General features: G+C 37.7%; 2 protein-coding genes across 3 annotated transcripts in view; one reads left to right on the top strand and one right to left on the bottom strand.

Annotated features, from left to right (window-relative positions):
• Positions 1-4,265, bottom strand: part of AGR3 (anterior gradient 3, protein disulphide isomerase family member) — a 131,580-nt gene extending 127,315 nt beyond the window's left edge. Inside the window, exon 1 of the mRNA XM_088150668.1 lies at positions 4,113-4,265. The gene's annotated coding sequence lies outside the window, so the exon portion shown is untranslated. The remainder of the gene's footprint in view (positions 1-4,112) is intronic.
• Positions 3,337-22,460, top strand: part of AHR (aryl hydrocarbon receptor) — a 53,789-nt gene continuing 34,665 nt past the window's right edge. The window contains exons 1-2 of one of the 2 annotated variants that reach the window (XM_088150666.1): positions 3,337-3,907; positions 14,709-14,896. In XM_088150666.1, coding sequence (XP_088006792.1) covers positions 3,852-3,907; positions 14,709-14,896 — 244 coding nt within the window. In that variant the 5' untranslated portion in view covers positions 3,337-3,851. Of the gene's footprint in view, positions 3,908-11,593; positions 12,311-14,708; positions 14,897-22,460 lie in introns of those variants that run through there. The other variant, XM_088150667.1, reaches the window with a different exon arrangement.

A 22,460-nucleotide genomic window follows, 5' to 3' on the forward strand; every position in this document is an offset into this window, starting at 1 on the left:
AGGGAAAAAGGGATCGCTACCCAAACAGCCAAATTGTAGACCATGGACTCAGTGATAACAGGCAGTTTGGCTGAGAATGACTGGCCCAAAGTGATTAACAATAAACTAGAACCTGGGTTTTCTGGTGCTGGTCTAATGCATGAGCCATTGTACCACACTGACCTCAACATGCTCCTGATTGTAGTTAGGCTTCCATACAGTTCTTCCTGTGTTATTTTTCAGGGCAACTGTCCATGGGACTAGGATTAATGGCATGCCTGACCTCAGTCTCTTATAAATGCATACAGCCGATTGCTGATTGTGTACTACTAGTATACACTACTTCAGGTGTGTATGTACATACCTTTCTTAATCTGCAAATAAGTCCTCACAACAGGATAGAGCTATTGGTCCTGGGGTGCAAGAAACTGGGCAACCATGAGATGGTAACAGAGAGATATGAAATGTTCAGCTCTAGCGGCCAGCTGGATCTTTGCAGCCCCAATCCAATACTCCTAGCTGGGGGAAAAATACAGTTCCATTGAAGGAAAACTATTAAAACTTACTATTGATCCACTGACCCTGATCTCGTCAGGATTGTGTACATTTATTTCCTTATTTTTTCAATTCGATGTCTTCCAATTTCAAACAACTCCAGGTGGCTCACAATGTATCAAACAACATAACAACAACACAACAGAAACAGGCAATAAACAAAGAAAAGAGAGAACAGAAGATGGTAAAGCCAACACATCCAGAAGATCCCACCAGCAACTAATCTCCAGCCAAGGGGACGCTAACCATCCTAGCCCAAGGCCTGAGAGAAAAGGCGGGTCTTCAAGGCCCTCTGGAACACCATATATCTTGTACCCTTGAACCTTAGCCTAGTTTCCTTCCCAGTATATGTGTGTGCACACACACACACACATAAACATGTACCCTACATGAGTTGTCTCAGCTCTGCTTAGAATTAAAATGCATAAAATGTAAGTGCATATACATAGAACATATGGCAGTAACAAAAAAGATAAGTACAGATAGTCCTCACTTTGTGACCACTTGTTCAGCTCCCGTTTGAAGTTATGATGGTGCTGAACAAGGAAACTTACAACCAGTTCTTGAAGTTGCAGCTGTCACAGCGACCCTGCAGTCATGTGATTGCTATTTGGGCCCCTGGCAACTGGAGCACAATCACGACGTCGCAGTGTGCCATTGTCACGTGATCACCATTTGCAACCTTCACTGCTGGCTTCTGACAAAGTTGCGGTCACATGACATTGCACTTAATGACCATGGGGATTTGCTTAATGACCAGTCACATGATTTTTCACTTTACAACTGTGTTACTTAGCAATGGAGTTGCCGGTCCCAATCACGTTGTTAACTGAGGACTACCTGTATCAGCAGTATGAACTAAAGAATTATGCCCATGCATTTATTTTGTAGCCTCTCCTCCAATCGTATCTACCTTTGCTTGAAAAGTGGGTGCTCAGAAGTGTAGATTAAAAGCAACTGATGAAACAGCCTGTTTCCTAGAACAAGTCTCTCTATTCTGAATTAAGACCCATTGAGATCAAGTAGATATAATTTGGAGCCTACATATGCTAGAATTTTTAATGCATTACAAGAAGCATCACTGAACCTATAACAGCTTGCACCTCATATATAAAATTTGTATGTTACTAGAAGCTATGGGAAAAAGTAGTAAACTGAGTAAATCATTGCGATTTAGTAGTCCATTAAATCAAGGTTTTACAATACAGTATTTTAAAATTAAAGACAAATATATAATAGGACATGCTCAGAAAATTAATTTCTATGCAATGTTTATTTTTTAGATAAACCAAGGAAAAGCACAGCACAGTGATTTTGGGAAAAAATGGTTTCAGAAAAATACAGCTCTTGCCTCCATAATATAAATATATGAGAGTTTCTAATGTAGGATTGATGCCCTTTGGTATTATGTTTATTTTGTTTCTCTTTTATCTATAGCTAATTACATGCTTTCTGGATCATATTTTATTTTAGTTAAGCTGCCATGGGAAAATATTTTTAAGCAGACAGGGACATATGTTTTCATAGTAAAATATTTAATATGAAATAATTTTAATAAAAGAGATTATCTCATTTTAAAGACATGTCTGGGAAGTCTTTCCACAACACATCTACCTCCTAAAAATAAATCATGTTGTCCCTTATTTAAGAATATCCTTGCACACCTCAGATTTCTAAATTCATTTGGATCTAATAATTTTAAGATCAGAGGGCCCAGATTCCTTATGCCCAGAACTATTCTCCTTTGTACTGGCATAAGGAAATACCTACTTCCAATAACTTTTAAAAACGACAGTAGTTTAAATGTAAAAAGTGTGAATTTTTTATCCCAACCATTTTCAACCTGGGAATTTTTGATTGCGCTGATTGGGACTTGCAGTCCAATTTATGGGGAGGGACCAGGTTGGAGAAGCTTGCTACCCACATGGCTTTTCTCCACTTGAAATTAATCATGGCACAAAGATGCCCTGGCACAATCTTTCTCCTTCTTTGCGGTTAAAAAAGGTTTTCTTATCCCTAGCAAAAGAATGAAACAACTTTAAGATGTTTTAGTGGTATCGGTGTTAAGATAGTATTTTAATCAACACCCCCCACTTAAAAAAAAACATTCAAGGACAGCATCTAGATTTATAAAATCTGTTAGGCTTTGTCACCCATTATCTCGGAGGGAAGTCAGATGTTCCGCCCTTCCAGCAGAGGTTATGGAGGCCCCAGCTGAAGTAGAGGCAGAATTCAGTGGGGACAGCCCATGTTATGCCGATATAGCGTCCTACCGCTCACGGGGGGTGGACGGCCTTCTTTGAGGCAGATCCCCCTGTTAACTATTTCCGTCGCGCCTATATTTCTTGCGCTTGATTTACAAAGAGGCAAATCCGCCTTCCGAGGGCCCCCAAGGGCTTCCCGAAGGTAGGCAGCCGTGTGCGAAAGCGACCCGGGGATCCTCCTGCGGCTCCGACGGAGAAGTCCGCTACCCGCTTTTGTTTTTCGCCTTCAGGCTGCTGCTTGGCTGCTTGCTTTCCTCCGCCTGCTTCCGAGCATGGCCGGGCACCGGCTCCCCTCCGCTGCCCGAACCGCACCGGGGCCTCCTCGGTGGGCTGTGGGCCGGGCCGCGGGGAGAGCAGAGGGCCGGCCGCCTGGCCGGGCCGCTGCCTGACTCGGAGCCCGCGGCTGCGAGCTGTTGCAGCCCGGGAAGCAAGCCAGAGATCGGCGGTGGGAGGAGAAAACACGAGACGTAGCCAGGCCCGCTCCTCGAAGGACGCCGCTGCTGACGACAGCGGCGAGGCGAGGTTTGCGGAGGGGAAGGGAGGTTTCGCCTCTACCCGTGGCAGCCGCCTCGGTCTCTCTGCTCCTGACGAGAAGGGGAGGGGAGGGAAGGGGAAGGGAGGGGAGAGTCAGTCGGTCGGCCGGTCGGCAGCCGCCTCCGCACCTGTTTCGGAGACCCCGCCCTGCGGCTGCCCGGAGGAGGAGGGCGACCACGACAACACCACCGCGGAGTGGGTGCTGCCGGCGCCGAGCACCTGGCTCTGCCCCCCGCCTTCCTGCCTGCCTGCCTCTCGCCTTCCTTAGTCGGCCGCCTCTCAGGGGACTCCGTGTCGCGGGAGGAGAGGGGGATCTGCGCGGCCAGAAGGGCCGGGCCAGCAACGGGTGGAGCCGCGGCTCGTTTCGCCGAAAAAGCCCCTTCGAAGCCCTCGCTATCTGGCACGGCCGGCCGGAGCTTTCTTTTTTCCTTGCCTCCCCGTCGGTCGCCGGGAGTGAAAACTCAAAACTCTCTGCAGGAAGCCCTGCTGGCCGAAGAGGAGCTGTGGCGTGGCGGGAGGATGAACCCCAATGTCACCTACGCCAGCCGCAAGCGGCGGAAACCCGTACAGAAGATGTAAGGGGAATGTTTTGCCTGGGCGCTGAAGGAAGCGAGCCAGCCTTGGGGCGGGGGGTGGACGGGGGCGACGCTTGGCATTTCTTCGCTGTGCCTCTGGGCTCTCGCCGTCGCTTCGCAAGCGCTGGCCTCTCCCCTCCTTTCCGAAGTGACCCTTCTGCCCCTCTCCGACGTCCATCGAAATGCCTCGGGTCGCTCTCCTTACCTCTTTAAGAGTTCTTCCATTACTTGCGGCTTTGTATTTGGCTTCATTTCTCCTTCCCTTTTAAGTGCTCTGGTTTGTTTTTTTTTAAGGGGACGGGGGGAATTCAGGGTTGCAGGCCTCATTCCGCTGTGCGCTCCTACTCCCATCTTTAAAACCAACAGAAACCCGGGCCGTGCTTTTTAAAAGCAAGCGACCCTGCGCGCGAAGGGGTTTCGGTGGCCTGAAAAAGAGCTTTGCGCAATCTCTGCTCATCTTTCCCCTCCTCCCTCCCCGCAGTCGCTTCTAGTAACTCCTGGGATGTTTGTAAATAATTAGGGAGAGACTCTGTTTTCGGGCGGTATAAAAAGTTTGCTTTTAAGTCATGGAACACTAATATTTTTTGAAGAAAGGAGTGCTGAGGATCGGGTATTGCTGTTTAGATCCATACGTGAAGGGAAGCATTTTAAATATAAACAGAGGCTCCTTAAAAGTATATGGACTTAGATTCAGTCCTGGTATCAGATACAGGTTGCTGGACTGAAAACAAGTACAGTTCAAGCCTTGATTCAGAGCCCTGATTTTATACGGCTCTATTAAAGCCAGGTGGCTGATTAAGGTCAAAAGAAGCCTGAGAGGTGGGAAAGGATGAAGACAGGTGTCTTTAAATTCATGTGGCTGGGTTTTCTGATCAAGAATTTGAGTTATTGCAAATTTTAAATGATTACTGAAAAGTCTGTGGATGTTAACCTAGCTTTTTGCTAAAGTTGGCTGTGGGCCCTGACTTTTGTTATCTAACAGATTGCAGTAGTGCAGAGAGTGCACTAGGACTACAGTTTAGTATACATGTGCAGAAAGCCAGTGTGTGCAGGCTGTAATCTGTAACTATACTCCAGTGAGTTTCTCTCTGGTCTGAGCATCAGAATATCTGAAGGTTTAGTTTTTAAGGTGTATGCATTGATTCTTTTCTGTCTACTGTTCAATGTGTTGTAGGGCAAAATACAAGTGTAGTGAGGGACTTTTTATGTCTGCAAAATGGGCAAGTATTGAAATCAGAATGAAAGAAAGTGTAATGAAGCAATTCTATAAATACTTTTTTGGCTCTTTTAACATCTGCAATACTTTTTTTTGTGCCCTCAAGTCAGTGTCGACTCCTGGCAACTGCCTGGACAAGTCCCTGCAGTTTTCTTGGCAGGATTTCAGAAGTGGTTTGCTGTTGCCTACTTCCTACTGAGAGAGTGACTGGCCCAAGGTCACCCAGCTGGCTTTGTGCCTCAGGCAGGACTAGAACTCACAGTCTCCCAGTTTCTAGCCTGGTGCCTTAACCACTAGACCAAACTGGCTCTCTCTGTAATACTTAACATCAGGTTTTAAGAGAGTTCTTTGTTTTATGAAATTGTAGATGTTCTAGGTGTTAATGTCATGAAAGCACATTGAAAAATCACTTATGGCAAAATTAATTGTATAGAAAGAAGATGGCATTGGGAATTTTAAAAAAAATGTTAATGAAAGTGTAAATTCTAAAAAAATAGAATACTTCACTGAAATGAGTAAAATTAACTTCATGCATTACTTGGGTTTTAGGTTGAGTGCTAAGATTATTTTAATCTTAAGTTAAATAATGTCAGATATGACTATTTTTTTGGTGTGATCTTTAATAAGTGTTCACTGTCTAAGTAAGATTGCTGATGAAATATTAGTTCAGTAGCTAAAATGACTGCACCGAGTTCAGTGATATTTCCCAAAGAGTATCAAGAAAGATTAAGTGGTTTGAGGTACATGCTAAATTGCCAGTTTCACAGTGAATTGCACCTATAATTGTTACAGGACTCTAATTTATATGTTTTAAGTATAAGTTTTCCTGTCAGAATTGGCTCTTATTATGATTGTGCTGATTATCCCACTGGACAAATGCATTGTATAATTGGCAAAAATGTAAATTGGATACTTTCTGGTAGAGTATTAGAGTATTCTTAAAGTGGTGGTGTGAATACATTGAGACCAAATGTTTATTATAGTTTAATTTTCCTTCCTAGTGCAAAAATCCATATGCTAGGTGTTCTCATTGTTGCATATCTGACTTTGCAGTATGTCTATGTTTATTAAGCTGCCTTAGGAGGTGAGGTGTATTATATACTGGTTTCTGAGCTCTCTATAAAAGAAGTACACACCCATAAAATGAATAACTAGGTTCCTAGAATTTACTTTAGAGGTGACAGTTGTTGGTTATGCAATATTTACTATTAAGTAATATGGTTTGTTCTGTAAACAATAATGGACTCACTGGTACTCAGCTAGATTTTAAAATGTTAACTTGTTTAATTATTTCCTAGCATAACATAGTTATCTTAAGATACTTACTAGAAAGTTGCCTTTCTTGCTGATTCTTCAGTTTTCATATGAATGATGTGAAACCTTTGAAAACTTCCAGAGTTTTATATCAAACAGAATGTATTTGCAATAGATTCCTGAAATGAATAAGCATGTTTGCAGCCAAGCCAAGCAAGTAGGCTTTTAAATACTGTAATAGAGAACTGACTTTGACATAAGAAGGCAGTACAAGAAGCTCATTCCTGTACGCAGAATTAAAATTGACAGGGAATCTCTTCTTCTGACTTCATTATTGCGTACAGACCACTATATGCCACCCACACCATGGAGACATGTAAACAATTCGAAAGAAAGGTTAAATGATTTTCCCTCTCCTTCCTGCCAACAACAACCTTTTTGCATACTTAAGCTATTAAAAATTAATGTTATGATTGTTTCTGAAGCATCTGGAAGTTTTATGCAAACCAGTCCCCTCCCCAAACTCTACAGAAAAAGTATATTACAGAGTGATTAAAGAACAGTAGAGAGTGATACCAATAGAGATTCCTGGCTTAATTTTTGTATTTACTTCCTTGAACTGAAATTCGGCTGTATATTTTAAAATCTTTAGTATTCTAAAGTAGATTGCTTTGTAAACTGTAATCTTATGAAAATCTACTTGGCAATAAGTCCTACTGAACACTGTTTGAGTTTGTGTGTGTGTGTATATATAAATAATAAATTTGGATATGGACTGCTACCCCCTTTTTAAAGTAATCTGGTATATATTAATATTACAAGAAAATATTTTGAATTGTGATGCCTAAGTATTATCTGGCCTTTTTCCTCCCTCTGTTATTGGAAGAGTAAAGTATGTTTGACTAAGGAGAGCTGATGCAGTCTTCTCTGGTTCTTTTTCTGTTTTTTAATCTGTTTTAGGTAATATTGTATGCAAGCAACAAAGCAGCCCATATAGAAATCAGTGTTAAGTAGTATGTAATAGCTTACTATACATATCTTTTGTAATTTGTGTACATGCTGCTTTGTTCCTTCATGAACATATTGATCCAGGGAATCATTGAGAAAAATCATACAGCCTCTAGCTTGTGTTTTTGCTTCTGTTAGGGATGTGAAGTACAGTTTGAGTTTACAGTGCATTCCTTTTGTATCTTTTCTTTGAATAGGATATCTTCAGAACTATAATTTGGATATTATGGGACAAATTTGTCCTGTACAGGAATATGAAATACTTTTAAGGCATAAGGCATCACTTTATGTCTCTAACTGTATATGGTATGCAAGAGGAAAAAAGCTATCTGTACCTGTTGCTCTTTTAGCTTTGCCTAAGAAATGTACCAGCTTCTACAGTTCCGATAAACCACATATCATTTAGAAGGCAGGGAGATGTGCTGATATGCTGTGATCAAGGAACTATAATTGGCTTATTAGGAGATTTGTTGTCTACAGTAACCTAGTATCCAAGATGTCAAAGGCTTCAGAGGTGATATGATTGGATCTGTGATGGCCCGGAAGCTTATTTTTATTTTTCTCCTTTTCTGATTTGATCAACCTAATTGAAGCAGGCTAGATCTAGAAATTCTGCCCCTAACGGGCCCTTTATTTTCTACCCGAGCTGTTATATTTGGCACATTTTCTTGATGAAGATTTGAAAATGTTATGTAGTTCCTTCTTCATTTCCATATTGATGTTCATAAAAATATTTAACATGGTTATTTTAAGACAACAATCTACGATAATAGAGTATTTAAATGTTTACTTTGTGAAACAATAATATAAAGGGAAAGACTTGATCTTAATATTTCTCTGTATGATGTTTCATAGTTAGCTTTTGTTGTTTAATTTGACTTCAGTTTCTTTGTTTCTTTTTTTTTTTCCCCTTTAAGAGACATCTTTATTCATGTATGTATGTATGTATGTATGTATGTATGTATTGGATTTATATCCTACCTTCCATTCAGGGTCTCAAGGCAGCATAAGCTTAATGATGTTATCAGCATAGTGATGACAACTAATTCCCTGTATGGGTGCTAGCCTTGTGAAGTAGTCCAGACAAGAAGCACAACCAGGAGTACTAGCTCTATCTTTATCGGCTGAATCTGACACAACTGAAAGTATTTCTCTCCTCCTTTCCTTTTACTCTGTGGAAAACTAGGGAGGGCCCCTTTTAAAATGTTTCCCACACCCACCCTCCTTATATGGGCTGAGATATCTTGTACATGCCAGTTGTCCAGTCTGTAGCTCTCCCTCCTGTTTCCCAAGGTCATTCGCATTACAACAGGATAACCCCATCCAGCCGCTTCATATAGTTGTTAAATAGGACTGGAGAGAGAGTAGACTTCTGAGGAACCTCACAAAGTGTGGGCTCAGGATTTGACCTCCCCTCTCCACCAACACCAACTAGAACTGATCCCAGAGGAAGGGGGAGAACTACTGTAACACTATGGTCCCAAACCCCTAAGCCATCCAAAAGGATTTCATGATCAATGGTAACAAAATCCACTGAGAGATAAAGGAGAGTCAGAATGTATATATTACCACCATCCTAATCCTGCCAGAGATCATCCACAAGTGCAGTTATTGCCATCTTGGGTCTCAAACCCAAATGAAAGGGGTCCAGATATCCTTAAGAATGTCATCTTCTGCAAAATGACTCTGTACAGGTAGTCCTCACTTAACAACAGTAATTGGGACTGGAAACTTGATTGCTAAGCAACACAGTTGTAAATTGAAAAATCACATGACTGTGCTGACTTATGATGGCAGTTCCGGGACTTCTGGTTGCTGTTGTTAAGCAAATAACTGTGGGTTGTTAAGCAAGTAAGCATGGTCTCACATGACCATGACTTGTGACCTCCTGATGGCCTTCCCATTGACTTTGCTTGCGGGAAGCTGAAAGGTTGCATATGGTGATCATGTGACTACGGGGACCCTGTGATGGCTGTAAATTATAGGACTGGTCATAAGTCCTCCTCTTTCAGCACTGTTGTAACTTTAAATGGTCACTGAGCGAGTGGTTGTTAAGTGAGGACTAACTGTCACTTTCAAGTTTTATGCCATGTCTAATGGTTAAATGAAATGGAAACTCTCTTTTTCCTATCACAAGGCATATAGATAACAGATATCTTAAAAATTTTGTAATATCTATATAAATAATTTGGTAATTCACCCTAAAACATAAACTTGAGTAATATAAAAATAAACAAGTATTACTTACTATAATACTCAGAAAGAAAATACAAATTTTAATTTACTAATCATCATGGCTTTGGCATAAAAATATTTCTTATTTTCAGTGCTTAATCTTTTGAAAGCAGCAGTGGTCAGAATTTAGAACAATGGTACCTGTAGGTTTTTAATAATAATGTTTTAAACATTTTTATACAAATTAAACCTATTAATTCAATAAGAAAGTAGCATGTATCTAATACTTTTACCTGTTAAAATGACTATTTGTAGTCTTTCAAATATATGTATTGAACATGTAGAACCTCTTCCACTACTTCAAGTGTTAAAACATATATGGATCAGAGTAAAATATTAGGAAATACTGGGAGACATGTAATATTTCCTGTTTGAGAAACAAATCCTGGTTACTGCATAATTTTTAAAAAAGAGTCTGGTCATTCCAAATGGGAATAGTACTGCATTCAATACCCAAATAATTATCGTGTATACCTCATAGAATGGATTCTTCAGATTTAAGAAACTTTTGAGTTGCATGTATAGTAAGGGGCAATTCTGGAATATTAAGTGATTATGTGCTGTATATTTTAGTGGCAAAATAAAATTATAATTTTATTTTTTAGGTAATGTTTAGTACAGGGTGGGTTAAGGTCATTGGAATATATTCATGACTGACTCACTGTTATAATCTGCTCCTCAACACTTTTTGCAACGTCTATCAACTCTTGCACCCTCCTGGGCCTTTTTGTTTTGTTTTGTAAAAAAATCATTGTCAGGAGAATTAAAAAAAAAAAAATCTCCCTTTAAATTATGAAAAATCTAAAGAAGAGTTCATGGCAATTTTCTGAATGTATTATTTTGTACCATGGCATCTTGTTGGAGTACAAACTTTCTACATTGTTTTAGGAAGTTGGTCTTTGCAGCGTAGATTGTAATATTCGTATTTGAATGCCTTAAAGATTGTTTTGTTACCTAAATTTTGGGAGTAATTAACAGTGTCAGATAAAAATATAGGAGTAATTAACCAAAGATTTTAATTCATTATCTAGAAAAACAATTATATGTTTATCAAAGAGACAAATCAGTTCATTCATAAAATTCAATTCGTGTCATTCTTTCCAATTTGGCTTAAGTTATGGCTTCTACTTTGGTAATAATTTTTTCTTTCAACCATCATAAATGCCTGGCATTTATATTCTGCAAAATCCACTTTTATATTTTATAATCACAATTATTATGATAGTTTATTTTGATTTGTCCAAAAGAATATGCATGCAATTTGACTCATCTTCTAAAAAAGAAGAATGGATTGTCAAAATTTCTGCCCTGGGTACAAAAAACAAAATATTACAAAAGTATTGTGGAAAATGCTATAATATGATTCAAATTTTAAGGACAATGAAGAACTCATAAGTTCACATATAGACTCATGCTAAACATTTATTGTCAATTTGAATAAAATTATATATGATTCCTTGTAATATTTCTTTAACTCAAATTCAGTTTTGATCCTACATCATACCACTTTGAGTTAAGGTATTTTAATGTCTAGGTATCTTGAAGAAGTTTGGCATATATATTTGTAAATATATCAGGGATGATGATTCAGGATTTTTAAAACATACATAACAAATTCATTGCTAAGAACAATTACGAAATTTTTGTTTACTTTGTTTCCTGACAGATAACAAAGACTTTTAACTTTTTCTATATTTGTATTATTATTAGATATCTATGACTAAAATGTTCTGGGATAAAAAAAGAATGTCAAGGGACAATAGATTAAAATATAGTTCCTGTAACAAAGAGAATATATTAAAGAATTATATATTTTTTTAATGCTGTAGCTTATCAGATTTTAATTTCTGGTTCCTAATTCTGGTGTATTTCTGGTGTTAATTAGTGTCTCAAATTATAGTAATTTAGAGGTGATAATCTTAAAATACTCAGTTGTAGAATACCATTCATATGTATTCTGAGATTTGTATTTATGTTATGGCCTGTAGAGTCCTTAGTGTTCCCTGAGCTTGGTTGTTTGCTTGCAGACATTTTATTACCTGACTAGGTAACATTATCAGCACCATTATATTATGGAGTCAGTTGGATGTATTAACTGGCAATATTATATTGGCAAGGAGTTAAGATTTGAGACCATTGAAGAAGCATTCAAAACATGCCTGGACTATTTGTTTGTTTATTTATTTATATGGCTGCCCAACTTACCAATGTGATTCTAGATGGCTAACAAGAATTAAAATACAATGTGTGTGTGTCCGTGTGTATAAATAATATGAGACTTTCCTGACCATTTAACACAAAGTGGCTCCCAGACACACCATTTATTAATAGCATGGGTTCAATTGCTCTCCTGGCCCTTATGCCTGCGAAAACAGCCAGGTTTTCAAGGCTTTCGAAAAGGCAACCAGAGTCAGGGACAGCTGAACTTGGGTGGTAGAGTGTTCCAGAGGGTAGGCACAACTATGGAAAACATCCTGCAAGTTGACAGTCCCTAATAGATGAGACCCGGAGGATGTTCCTGCTGCCCAACGTAATGGGACAGGTAGAAACAATAGGAGTAAGGTGATCCTTCAGATACCCTGACCCTGTGCCATGTAGGGCTTTATAGGTAATAACCAGCACCTTGAATTGCACCCAAGTTTCTTTTGGATATTTGGAACAACATTTCATCTCCTTCACATGACCACCAGGTAAGGACAGAATTTAACCAGAGGATAGTATTTTGTTCATGGATTGTTGCAGGCAATTTAGCTCTCAGAATCTGGAGGGATTATATTTCATGTGGACATTTTATGTATTAGTTAGTTTTTGCAACAATATTCTTGACTAAATTTTCTACAGTATTTAAATTGTCTTACAATTACCCTGAAGCTAATACTATAAGGAGTTAATCTGATTCTTGCTGTGTCTTTACAATATTTATTGTGTTTTATCAACTTTGTTTTTTTTCCCCTGATATTTGCTCCAACCTTTTTGGAATTACAATTAACCATATTCTAAGTCTGTATCTTCTAAAGAATCTGAAAATACTTAATGTTGTTCAGAAAATAAACTATTTTGCAACTTAGAACTTTTGGAGAAATTAGTTCTAGTACTAGGGGACTCTTTGTAACTTTAGTATATTTTACTTCAACCTGTGTCTGCTTCTGTTAGTCCAGTAAAGCTAGCCTAGGACCTGGCCTGTTTGTGAAAATGCAAGAAGCACAGTATGTAATTATGAGTTAACTCTGGTAGTGCAATAGCTTCAGATTGTACTTGGTGGTTAAAGTAGTAGAACTGAGATCATGGTATTATTGAAAATAAAACAAAAGGTGCTACAATTAAGGAAAGTCATATGTTGCTTTTAAAAGATTCTAGAAATGAAGCACAATAGGACAATAGCCAAGAAAGAATTGATACTGCCTAGTTAAATTATAAAAATTCTTATATTCATTTCCCCCCCCCCCCCCATAAAATGGGAAAAAGTAGTACATAAGGCATGAAATGTTATAAAATAAGATATGGTTTGACTCTTTAATGCCATCTTTTCTAACCTGGTGTCCTCTGAATATATTAGGACAATGACTCTTAGAATTAATAGTCCCAATTAATAGTACTTGGAAAGTGAAAAGTTGGAGAAACTATTAGAAAACAATGACTCGTTTGGTTTTGGTTTCATGATCACGACTATACCCTTCAATTTACAGAGAACATTCAAGGGGCCCTGCTCCATTATACAGTTAACTCTTTAAAAAGCCCAGTATCTAGATGTTTGCTTGGCTTTTACAATTAAGATTTTGTAAGCATAAGAGCATATAGCTATTGTAGAAGTCATTTCTGACGAAATATTTAAATTTTATCTGGAACAGAGTATAGCTGATCTAGAACTCAGTAGCTAGAGGAATTAAAAGTTCCTGCAGTAGACACAATACACATTTGTTTAAATAAATTTATTTGTGCCAACAAAGTATATTTTCAATTAATTAGGAGGAATTCTAACTACTGGTTCCATGACCCAATTCACACACTAACCTTGTTGTGTGGGTGGATGTTTGAAAAGCAACTATGTGCATATTATCTGTTTCACAAGCTATTTATGCAACTATGTAATTCTGGGGATGCAACTGTGCAGTTGCAAATGAAAAATAGGTTTCAACTCACAGAGACATATGCATAAAAGCAACTAAGCCTGCAGTTGTAAGGTTCCAATAGTTTCTGCATGACAGTGCTATCTGAGGTAGGTAGCAACTGAGCCTTGATTACACCATCTTATATAAATGTACTTTCAATTCCTAGTGAATATATTTTTATTCTCTAGGGCTTTAAATGTTATAGCTCTGATTGGATGTAATAGTTATACAATTGTTTGTTTTTTGTAGTGTGTATTTATAATTGTATGAACTATCCTGTACAGTTCATACAATTCTAAATGTGTGTAGCATATCAATTTTATAAATATATGTGTGTCATTTGAGATCCAGGCTGGCATAGTGGGTAAGGTGTTGGATTAGGAGCAGGGAACCCCAGGTTGAAGTCCTCCCTTAGGCACAGAAGCCAGCTGGGTAACTTCGGACCAGTCGCTCTTTCTCAGTCTAGACTGGACAATTGAAAAACATCAGTCTACTAAGCTGCACTAGACCAGCATGGTCTGATTATAGTCCATTGCCGTTAGTAATAATAATGTGTACCATTTTTTTTTAAATGTCATGAAGTCTAAATATAAAGTTTCTTTGTTATAGACAATATATACTAGGGTTTCTCAACCTTGGCAGCCTTGCTGGAGAATTCTGGGAGTTGAAGTCCACACACCTGAAAGCTGCCAAGGTTGAGAAACACTGGTATATACTGTACTTATAAGATAATTGCAGGATATTATCATTTTAAACCCAGAAGTGTGATCAGGTTACCTTCCAGTTCTTCCTCTCCCCTCCCCCTGCTTCATCTCTTCTTACAGCTTTCATTTTAATAGAAGATGTATCTTCAGTGGAAGTCACAGGACCACTAAGGAAATGTATACATTATTTGGGGATACTTGTGAATGATACTTGTTATCAGTGAAAATACATGTGTTCTAAAATGTGATCTCACTATGTCCTATTATTATGGCAGAGTAAAGCCTTCTCCTCCTGAAGGAGTGAAGTCAAATCCATCAAAAAGGCACAGAGATCGACTGAATGCAGAGTTGGATCGTCTGGCTGGTCTTCTTCCATTCCCTCAGGATGTTATTGCCAAACTGGATAAGCTGTCTGTGCTGAGACTCAGCGTGAGTTACCTGAGAGCTAAAAGTTTCTTTGACGGTAAGAGATTTGAGCTTATTTTCCTGACTGACCCTAATATTAATATTCTGTTAACTTAAGTCCTCTTTTTTTCACTTCTTTTTTAAAGCTGAGAACTGAAGGAAGTATGGCTGTGAATTTTTTAAAAATTTAAGTTGTGCTCCTTTTGAAAGTTGCAGTTCTTTTAAGCAACACTCTTAATAAACTTTTGGCAATTTATTGGTATGCTCCTAGCATCCTAGTATCCCATATCATTTATTTTCCTTGTACATTTATTAATTAAAGCCACTTACATAATTTTAAACAATCTTTTCTTTCTGAAAGTTAAACAGTCGAGTGAAAGCTTGACTGAGGAGTTGTGTGTGCAATGTTTGTAATTGTACTGTTGCTATAAACGTCGTATGAAATCATGCAAGAGACAAGACAGGATATGTATTGTCTCTCACTGTTAAAGTAAATTAAATATCTACTAGTGATAGGTCAATAGAATGGCTATCATAGAACACATATATAATCTCGCCTGTGGAAACAATATTGATGGGAAATCTGCAATGATAATTCATTACTTGATTAGATTTGAGAAGAGGAGCTGCTGCAGGTTTGGATTGGAAAATATGTTTCTGGTGAAAATATGTTTCTCCCCTCCCCACTCCCCCCCCCCCATTTCCAGGCTCAGTGCATACTTTTAGGAAATGTACAGGAAAATAAGTATGGATACCTTGCCAAAAATATAGTCACAGAAATGAATCTATGGCTTTGTTCAATTTTGCTTTTGTGAGTTGCATCACCAGTGGAACTTGTTTGAATAGGCTCTTACTAATAAAAACAAGAGTCTAAAGCTGAACTTGCTTGCTAAATAAATTTGGTGTCTTCCAACTTTGGCTTTTGGTTGATTCTTGGAGAATTGGGTTGAGTAGAATATTATTTTCTGTAGAGTGTAAAATACTGAGCTTTCCCCATCTTGTTAACTTCTTTTCACTGCTTAGGAAGTTTTTCCTCCAAGGACCTTTCTCCACCTACACCTCATCACAGCACATATATGCCCTAACTACATCTTCTTTTTCTGTGCATCCACATGATGCTTTCTGTCTGGTCCCCTTCCCATGTGTGAGACACCTTAAGTCATCCTTAGCTGTTCTTATGCTAAAGTGCTGTTTTTCTCCCTTGAGCACGCAGCAATGGGTATCAGTTTCAAGCTATCCACTTTGCCAGCTATTCTGCCAGCAGAATGGTTGAGTGATTAGTAGATGGCAGGATCAGTTTAGTGTTTATTGGCCACTTCAGGTTGGTCCTGGAATGCCCCCAATTGGGCCCCAGGCAAACACCTCCACTCCTGTTTTTTTCCTTTTTGTCTCAAGAGCGCTTGAAAACTTACTAATCAGCTCACAAGTAGGCTTGCAGTTTTGAAAGATGGCTAGACACCAGCAGAACAGTGGGGTTCTGCAGACAAAGCCTTAGTGCTTTTTCAGATTGGCTCTGTTTTTGCCGGTTCACAGTTTTTCTTTGCTCATGTAAGCCTGTTTATCAGCCTGTTCTGTGGGTCTATGAAGCAAAGAAGAAGAGCGGGTTTAGCTGTCTGGATGTAGTCATACACTGGGAACAAAGGTTAGGATCCATTCTACTGTACTTCAGCTATATTGGAGAAGCCTTCCACTTCTGAGATGACGTGCAATGAAAAATGGAAGGGTTGCTGATAGGCAGGGCACCAAGTATGGATTTCAGATTTCTGTTTTCTCAGTCCAGTTTGGAAGAAGAGAAAAATAGAGGTGTAAGGATATATTTAAATAATAGGTGGCTCAAGGCTACTTGTGTCTCTGATATCAGTGATTCTATTCTAAGAATACTGTAGTCTAGATCCAAGGCATGGCCTATATTAGTTGCTCATACACCAACATACACTTTGTATTCCTGCTGTATAAAGTCTTCAGTGCTGCTTATAATGGACAAAGATTTAGAAATATATATGAGCCAATTTTGGGCATCAGAACAAAGCCACGACTGTATGATGTATTGCTGCTTGCTCACGTTTTTCTGAATGCATCCCCACCTCATCCAGATATGACTTCATCTGTTTGTAGCATGCCAGGCTTCTGTAGCCTGCAGTATAGTAATAGCTTTTTATGGAGGCAAATAATAACCAGTAAGGTTAAGAAGCTGTGGTCGTCTGGCAGCCACGTACATGCCTCTTTTGCTTGTTGGCCTCCCTTGCTATAGCTAATCATGGAGTTGCATGAAAGAGCACAATTAGTAAAAAGAAGGAGAAATTCAGTTTTCTAAATGAAGCAGGTTCCAGCACATAAGTACTAGTGTTGAATTATAAAATATCTTGTAAACGTAGAAATGAATATTCTCGTTGCCTTTGTGGATTTAGTCAATATGCTTTTGTTAACAGTTTGTTGAAGTAAAAGGGAAATGCTAAATGAATAACAGGATACAAATGAGGGGTGTGTGAATTCCTGAGGAAAGTTAAAATATAAACCTGCAATCATATGATCACATTTAAAAGGAAACCCAAGCTTTATCTGAAACAATAGATTTTTCTTCCCCAAAGAAAACACTTGCCTTTTTCTAGATTTAAACAATCCACTTAGGAAGTTGGTTAATCTAGCACAAAAACCGGCTTTCTTGGAAGAGCTTATTATGAAACGAGTACACCTTAAGCAATCTGTTTTATAAAGTGGTCAAATGGCAATGTTAAAATATTTGCTATTCTTGAGATTCAAGTATTAATCATTCAATTAAAGGAAGCACATTTGCATAGAATATTCTTTGATACTCTGTAATTTTCACTCTTTATCTCTCTCTTTCTACTTTTGTACAAACAAGTCAAATTTAAACTAGGTCAGGCAGGACATGCTGAGCATGGTTTCTGGAGTTCTTCTTCCCACTCATTTTACCAACAGTGACCATAAGAGTCATCTGTATTTTGTTGTGTATGACAAGCTAAAATGCCTGTGTGGGGGTGGGTGGTGGGGGTGTATTGCTGTTCTTATCTCATGAAGCATCTATATGTGTTTGTGTGCACTTGGAAGTATGGAGTGGGCTGTATGTTCCACTCTGGATCATGTTACCTGAGGAGAGGAGAAAGGAAAGGACCTTTTGAAGGTGCTCTCACCTACATTCTAAGCCAGTGTTTCTCAATCTTGAGAACTTTAAGATGTGTGGACTTCAACTCCCAGAATTCCTTAGCATCTTAAAGTCCACACTCCCAGAATTCCTTAGCATCTTAAAGTCCACACATCTTAAAGTTCTCAAGATTGAGAAACACTGCTCTAAGCTATTGCCCAATTGCCCTTCCTGTACAGATACATCAGGAGAAGTGTTCAGGGGTTTTTTTTCTCTGTCACACATGGTGTGATCTGGCTCAATTTCAAACCTGATCTTACTTTCACCAGTTTCTGTTCCTGTGATCCTATTCATTTCAGTTTTCAGAAAGTTACTGTGCTCATGGGCAAAGGATACAGTAGAGTGTCAATATACATTAAGATTCAGCTGTTGTTCATTGGAAAAACAGATTTCTGATGGTACAATACTTGACACACATTTTTAAATACATTTGTAGAATATTTCTGTGTTCAAGGAACAAGCCTTCTGGGACATGAATGCCTGAGAGAATTTAGCAAAACACGTGCTTCAGAAGCAGCTTCCTGGTGCAGTCCTGGTTCTGTTCCATAAGTAGAAAATATCCAAATTAGCATGTTTCCTGGCAAAAATTTAGAAAGCCAAGCAAATGTAATTGGAAATGCTTAGTGTAGGAAAGGAAATGCCCTTAGAAAATACAAGAAGATGGTAGAAATGAAGTTGAAACATTTTCAGAACAAGAATTTTATTGAAACAGATCTTCCAAATATCAGTTAAATAAACAACTTGGAACCTCCTTAGAAGATGAAAGAAAAGGAGTAGGTTCAGGTAGTGAGCAATATAGCTGTGTGAAATAGCTTTTGTCTCTGGAGGAAAAATGAGAGAGAAAGAAGAGGAACAGCTGAGCGAGACTGTGATTTCTTTCATATTGCTGTGTTGGGACCTCCAGAGGATGTGGTAATAATTCTAGATATAGAACTGGCATCAACTGGGAGAAATTGAATTTAGGGAAGGTATGCTCAGCATGAAAGAGATCTCAGAAATTTACAAGTCTAGTGGAGGATAAATTACAAAGGAACGAAGTGAATCTTGAAGAGAAATTTCTAGGTGATTTCCTGTGCTGTTTTAATAAAACAAGCAAAAATATCCCAGTAGTGCAGTTAAATTCAGTGTCGCTTAGTGGCCAATTCAATAGCAATGTGGTAATTTTTCACTAAATTAGGACAGGAAAAAACTGGAGGTTTACAATCTTGAGAGGTCCCACTGTACTTGAACAGTGGGTGGGATACGGGTGGGATTTCTATGTCAATAAAGTATTGCAGCAGGTATGGAATGGATTTTTCCTCTGTGGTAGCTTTGATTAGAAACTGGTGTTACCTTAATCTGCGGTGCTGTTTTAGACTCAGTTACACTGCTGAATGAAAGCTGCCTCTGTTATGACACTTTTAAATAATATCATGATCTTTTGGATTGGGCTCCTAGGTTGCCTATTTTACTTTAAAAACCTGGCTGTGTCTATAATTGAGACTTTTCTCTGCAGTAGTTAAGACAAGTCATTTGCATGTAAAAGGCAGAGATAGGGACAGACATGTTGATGGCTTTGTCGTGATTTCATAAGGCTTTGCAATAAATAATGGTGTAAAAATACTAGTTTGTTACAGATTTTTCATCAAGCTATATGGAGCTTTTGAGAAATGAGCTGGATTTAAAATATTAAGTAAACAGATACGTACTTATTTTGTGAACTGTGTCGTTGCCTTTTAATTTGATGCTTAATTATATCAGATTTCCTAAAGCTAAGGATAGGCATATGAAATGTATTAAAAGCAGAGGTTAAACTTGTCTTATCCTGTTAGTTCAGTTGATATATTAAAACAAAGATAAAGATGGGAGAAAAATACGGTTATTCAGGAATCTGTGTATTGAACATTGCAGAATGAGTATCATGTTTCATTTCCCCCTATTTACTCTTTTAAGTAGTTCCTTTCACCTTATGTTATGAAAGCAGCCCTTTCACATTATGCTATGATTAGTTAATGTAGTTAATAATTAATTAACTGTTAGTTATAGTTATTATTATTACCCAGCAAGTGCAAAGTGCCGTAGCCAATTTTATTACAAATTTAAAATAAAACAAACAGGAGTGTACACAATGAGCTCACCTGCTTATAGCTGCTTGAATTATAATCTGATTATTGCTAGATATTGGTATGATTTGAATGGTTTAACTATTAACAGCTAGTTTGAAAAATTTTGGCAAATTACAGTAACGGAAACATTTCCAAACATCTGTTTACATAATACTACAAACTCAAATAATTTTCAGATGGAATGGTCTTGTTTCATTTTTTTAATATAAATTTTAGTACTTTTATTGACATTATACCTCATGGTTGTTGTGATTTATGGAATAGTTTATATAGGCAGTAGCTGTAGATACGATGGTTAATGTTGAATCCCTTATTATTGGTAATTTGGATAGTATGCTTAAAAATTAACTAAAATAATACCTACCAAGAGATGAAGCAGATGAGTTTCTTTTGTCAATTACATTGTACATTTTTTGTATCCTTTCTTAAAATTATTTAATTAAAAAGTTATTCCCAGCCTATTACTGAAATTGGCAAAAAAGCTCTATAAACTATACACTGGCTTGTATAGAATCATATTCATCATACAGTAAATGCATATGATGCATATTCCTTCTACCCAGGAACTGTGCTCTCATTGTAAAACCTAAATTTATCATGTAGTTTTTTATATTGCCTATTTATAGCTTTTGAAAGTTCTGCTTCACTGATTTTGTGGTTCTGAGGGTTATTTTCAAATGGATTTTCAAAGTGCTCCCCAGAGAGAGTATTTATTTACACTGTTGGTTTTCTCATGAGCATAAGAGGTCAACATAGTTTAGTATATAATTTGTCTTATCCATTTATATAGGAAATAATTTTAAAAAAACAAATAATCTTAATAGCACAAATCTATATATGTATGTTTCATGGAAATTATTACTTAATCCAGTGGAGTTTAATTTAGGTAAATGGAATTGCAGTCACAGATTAAGTATATCAACAGACCTGGGTAGATTTTAAACTTCATTTAGAAGCCATTGACTAAATTTTAGTTTTCTTGAAATGCTGACATACATGTAGTTTAAGAACAAGTTCTGTTCTCAAGATCTGTCCTTAAGTCAAATTTGTATGTAAGCCAGAATGATATTATTGTATAATACTGTATAAGTAGTATTGTGCAATTAACTCAAACCATTGTGTATTTAACTTGAGTTTTGCTACAATAAGCTCCATTCTTAACTATGGGTCGTCAGTAACCTGGGCATTTTTAACCCAGGGACTGCTTGTACCACATCCTTAACTCCATATTCAGGAACTTGCTTATAATAAAAGTTTTACAAACAGAACTATATGTATTTATGTACTTAAGTAGACCAGTATTTGAATTCTAGGCCTTTTTCTCCTACATGTCTGAATCAACGTACTTCCAGCCATTCTTTTTCTGGACTTGAGATTTAGAGACATCTGTTCAGTGGTCTACGTAACAGTTACGTATGGCATGAGTAGTGTCACACCTCGCTGCCCAGACACAAACATCAGTAACATTAATTACAATCAGCTAAAGAAGATTGTATAATGATTACAAGTCACAGATAAAGGTGCCTTTGCAACCTGATGGAAGATCAGTGGATTTATCAGGTTCTCCTTGGCAAAATGTTAAAAACTATGAAGGTTTTTATGGATAATTACGGATAATTCTCATGAGTTGTACCCAAATATGGTTCAGAAGTTGGTAGTACAGAAATGATCAGTCCTGAAGATCTTGAAACTCAAGCCAGCTTCATGAGAGGACTTTTTTTTTTCTTCTTCTTTTTTAAATAACCTTCATGGAAATGTTTAAATTGTAGACATAAATAGAACAATAGCTAAGGGAGCTATTGTAACATAGAAATTCACATGTTTCCTATCAATAGTTTGGGTTAGCACCAGCTGAAATTTTCAAACACTGTTCACAGGCAACCTGATACCGCATGTGTTTCAGTAGTCCAAACACGAAGATACTAAAGCATTTATCAATGGCCAGATCTGATTTTTCAGTATTGAGTACACTGGACTTTGCTGTACAAAATGACTGCTGACTGTTGCTGAAACCTGGATGTTCAAGTTCAAAGCTGGATCTAAGAATGAGTATGTTTTTATGTGAAACAGTCTTGTACAGATGAAATTGCTTTTCTTTTCCTTCTGTAGTTAGCAAGTTGAATTCTATTCTGAAGGTGGTAACTGATGAACATCCATATTTTACTATGGAATTGATGTGTGATGGAAATAATGTTTCATAATTGTTTTCAAATATAAAAGATGAATTCAGATCTTTGAATATCATGCTTACGTTACATCACAGCTTCACACTGCCTCTTTTGGACTAACAACAGTTCTCCATTTTTTCAAATACAGGAATATTTTATTCTTGAAGCTGTAATTTCAAAATAAAT

This window comes from Python bivittatus, unplaced genomic scaffold, assembly GCF_059951505.1.
Source record: "Python bivittatus isolate LINGU-HERP-01145 unplaced genomic scaffold, Pbiv_v1 ctg000610_np1212, whole genome shotgun sequence".
Lineage (NCBI taxonomy): Eukaryota > Metazoa > Chordata > Lepidosauria > Squamata > Pythonidae > Python > Python bivittatus.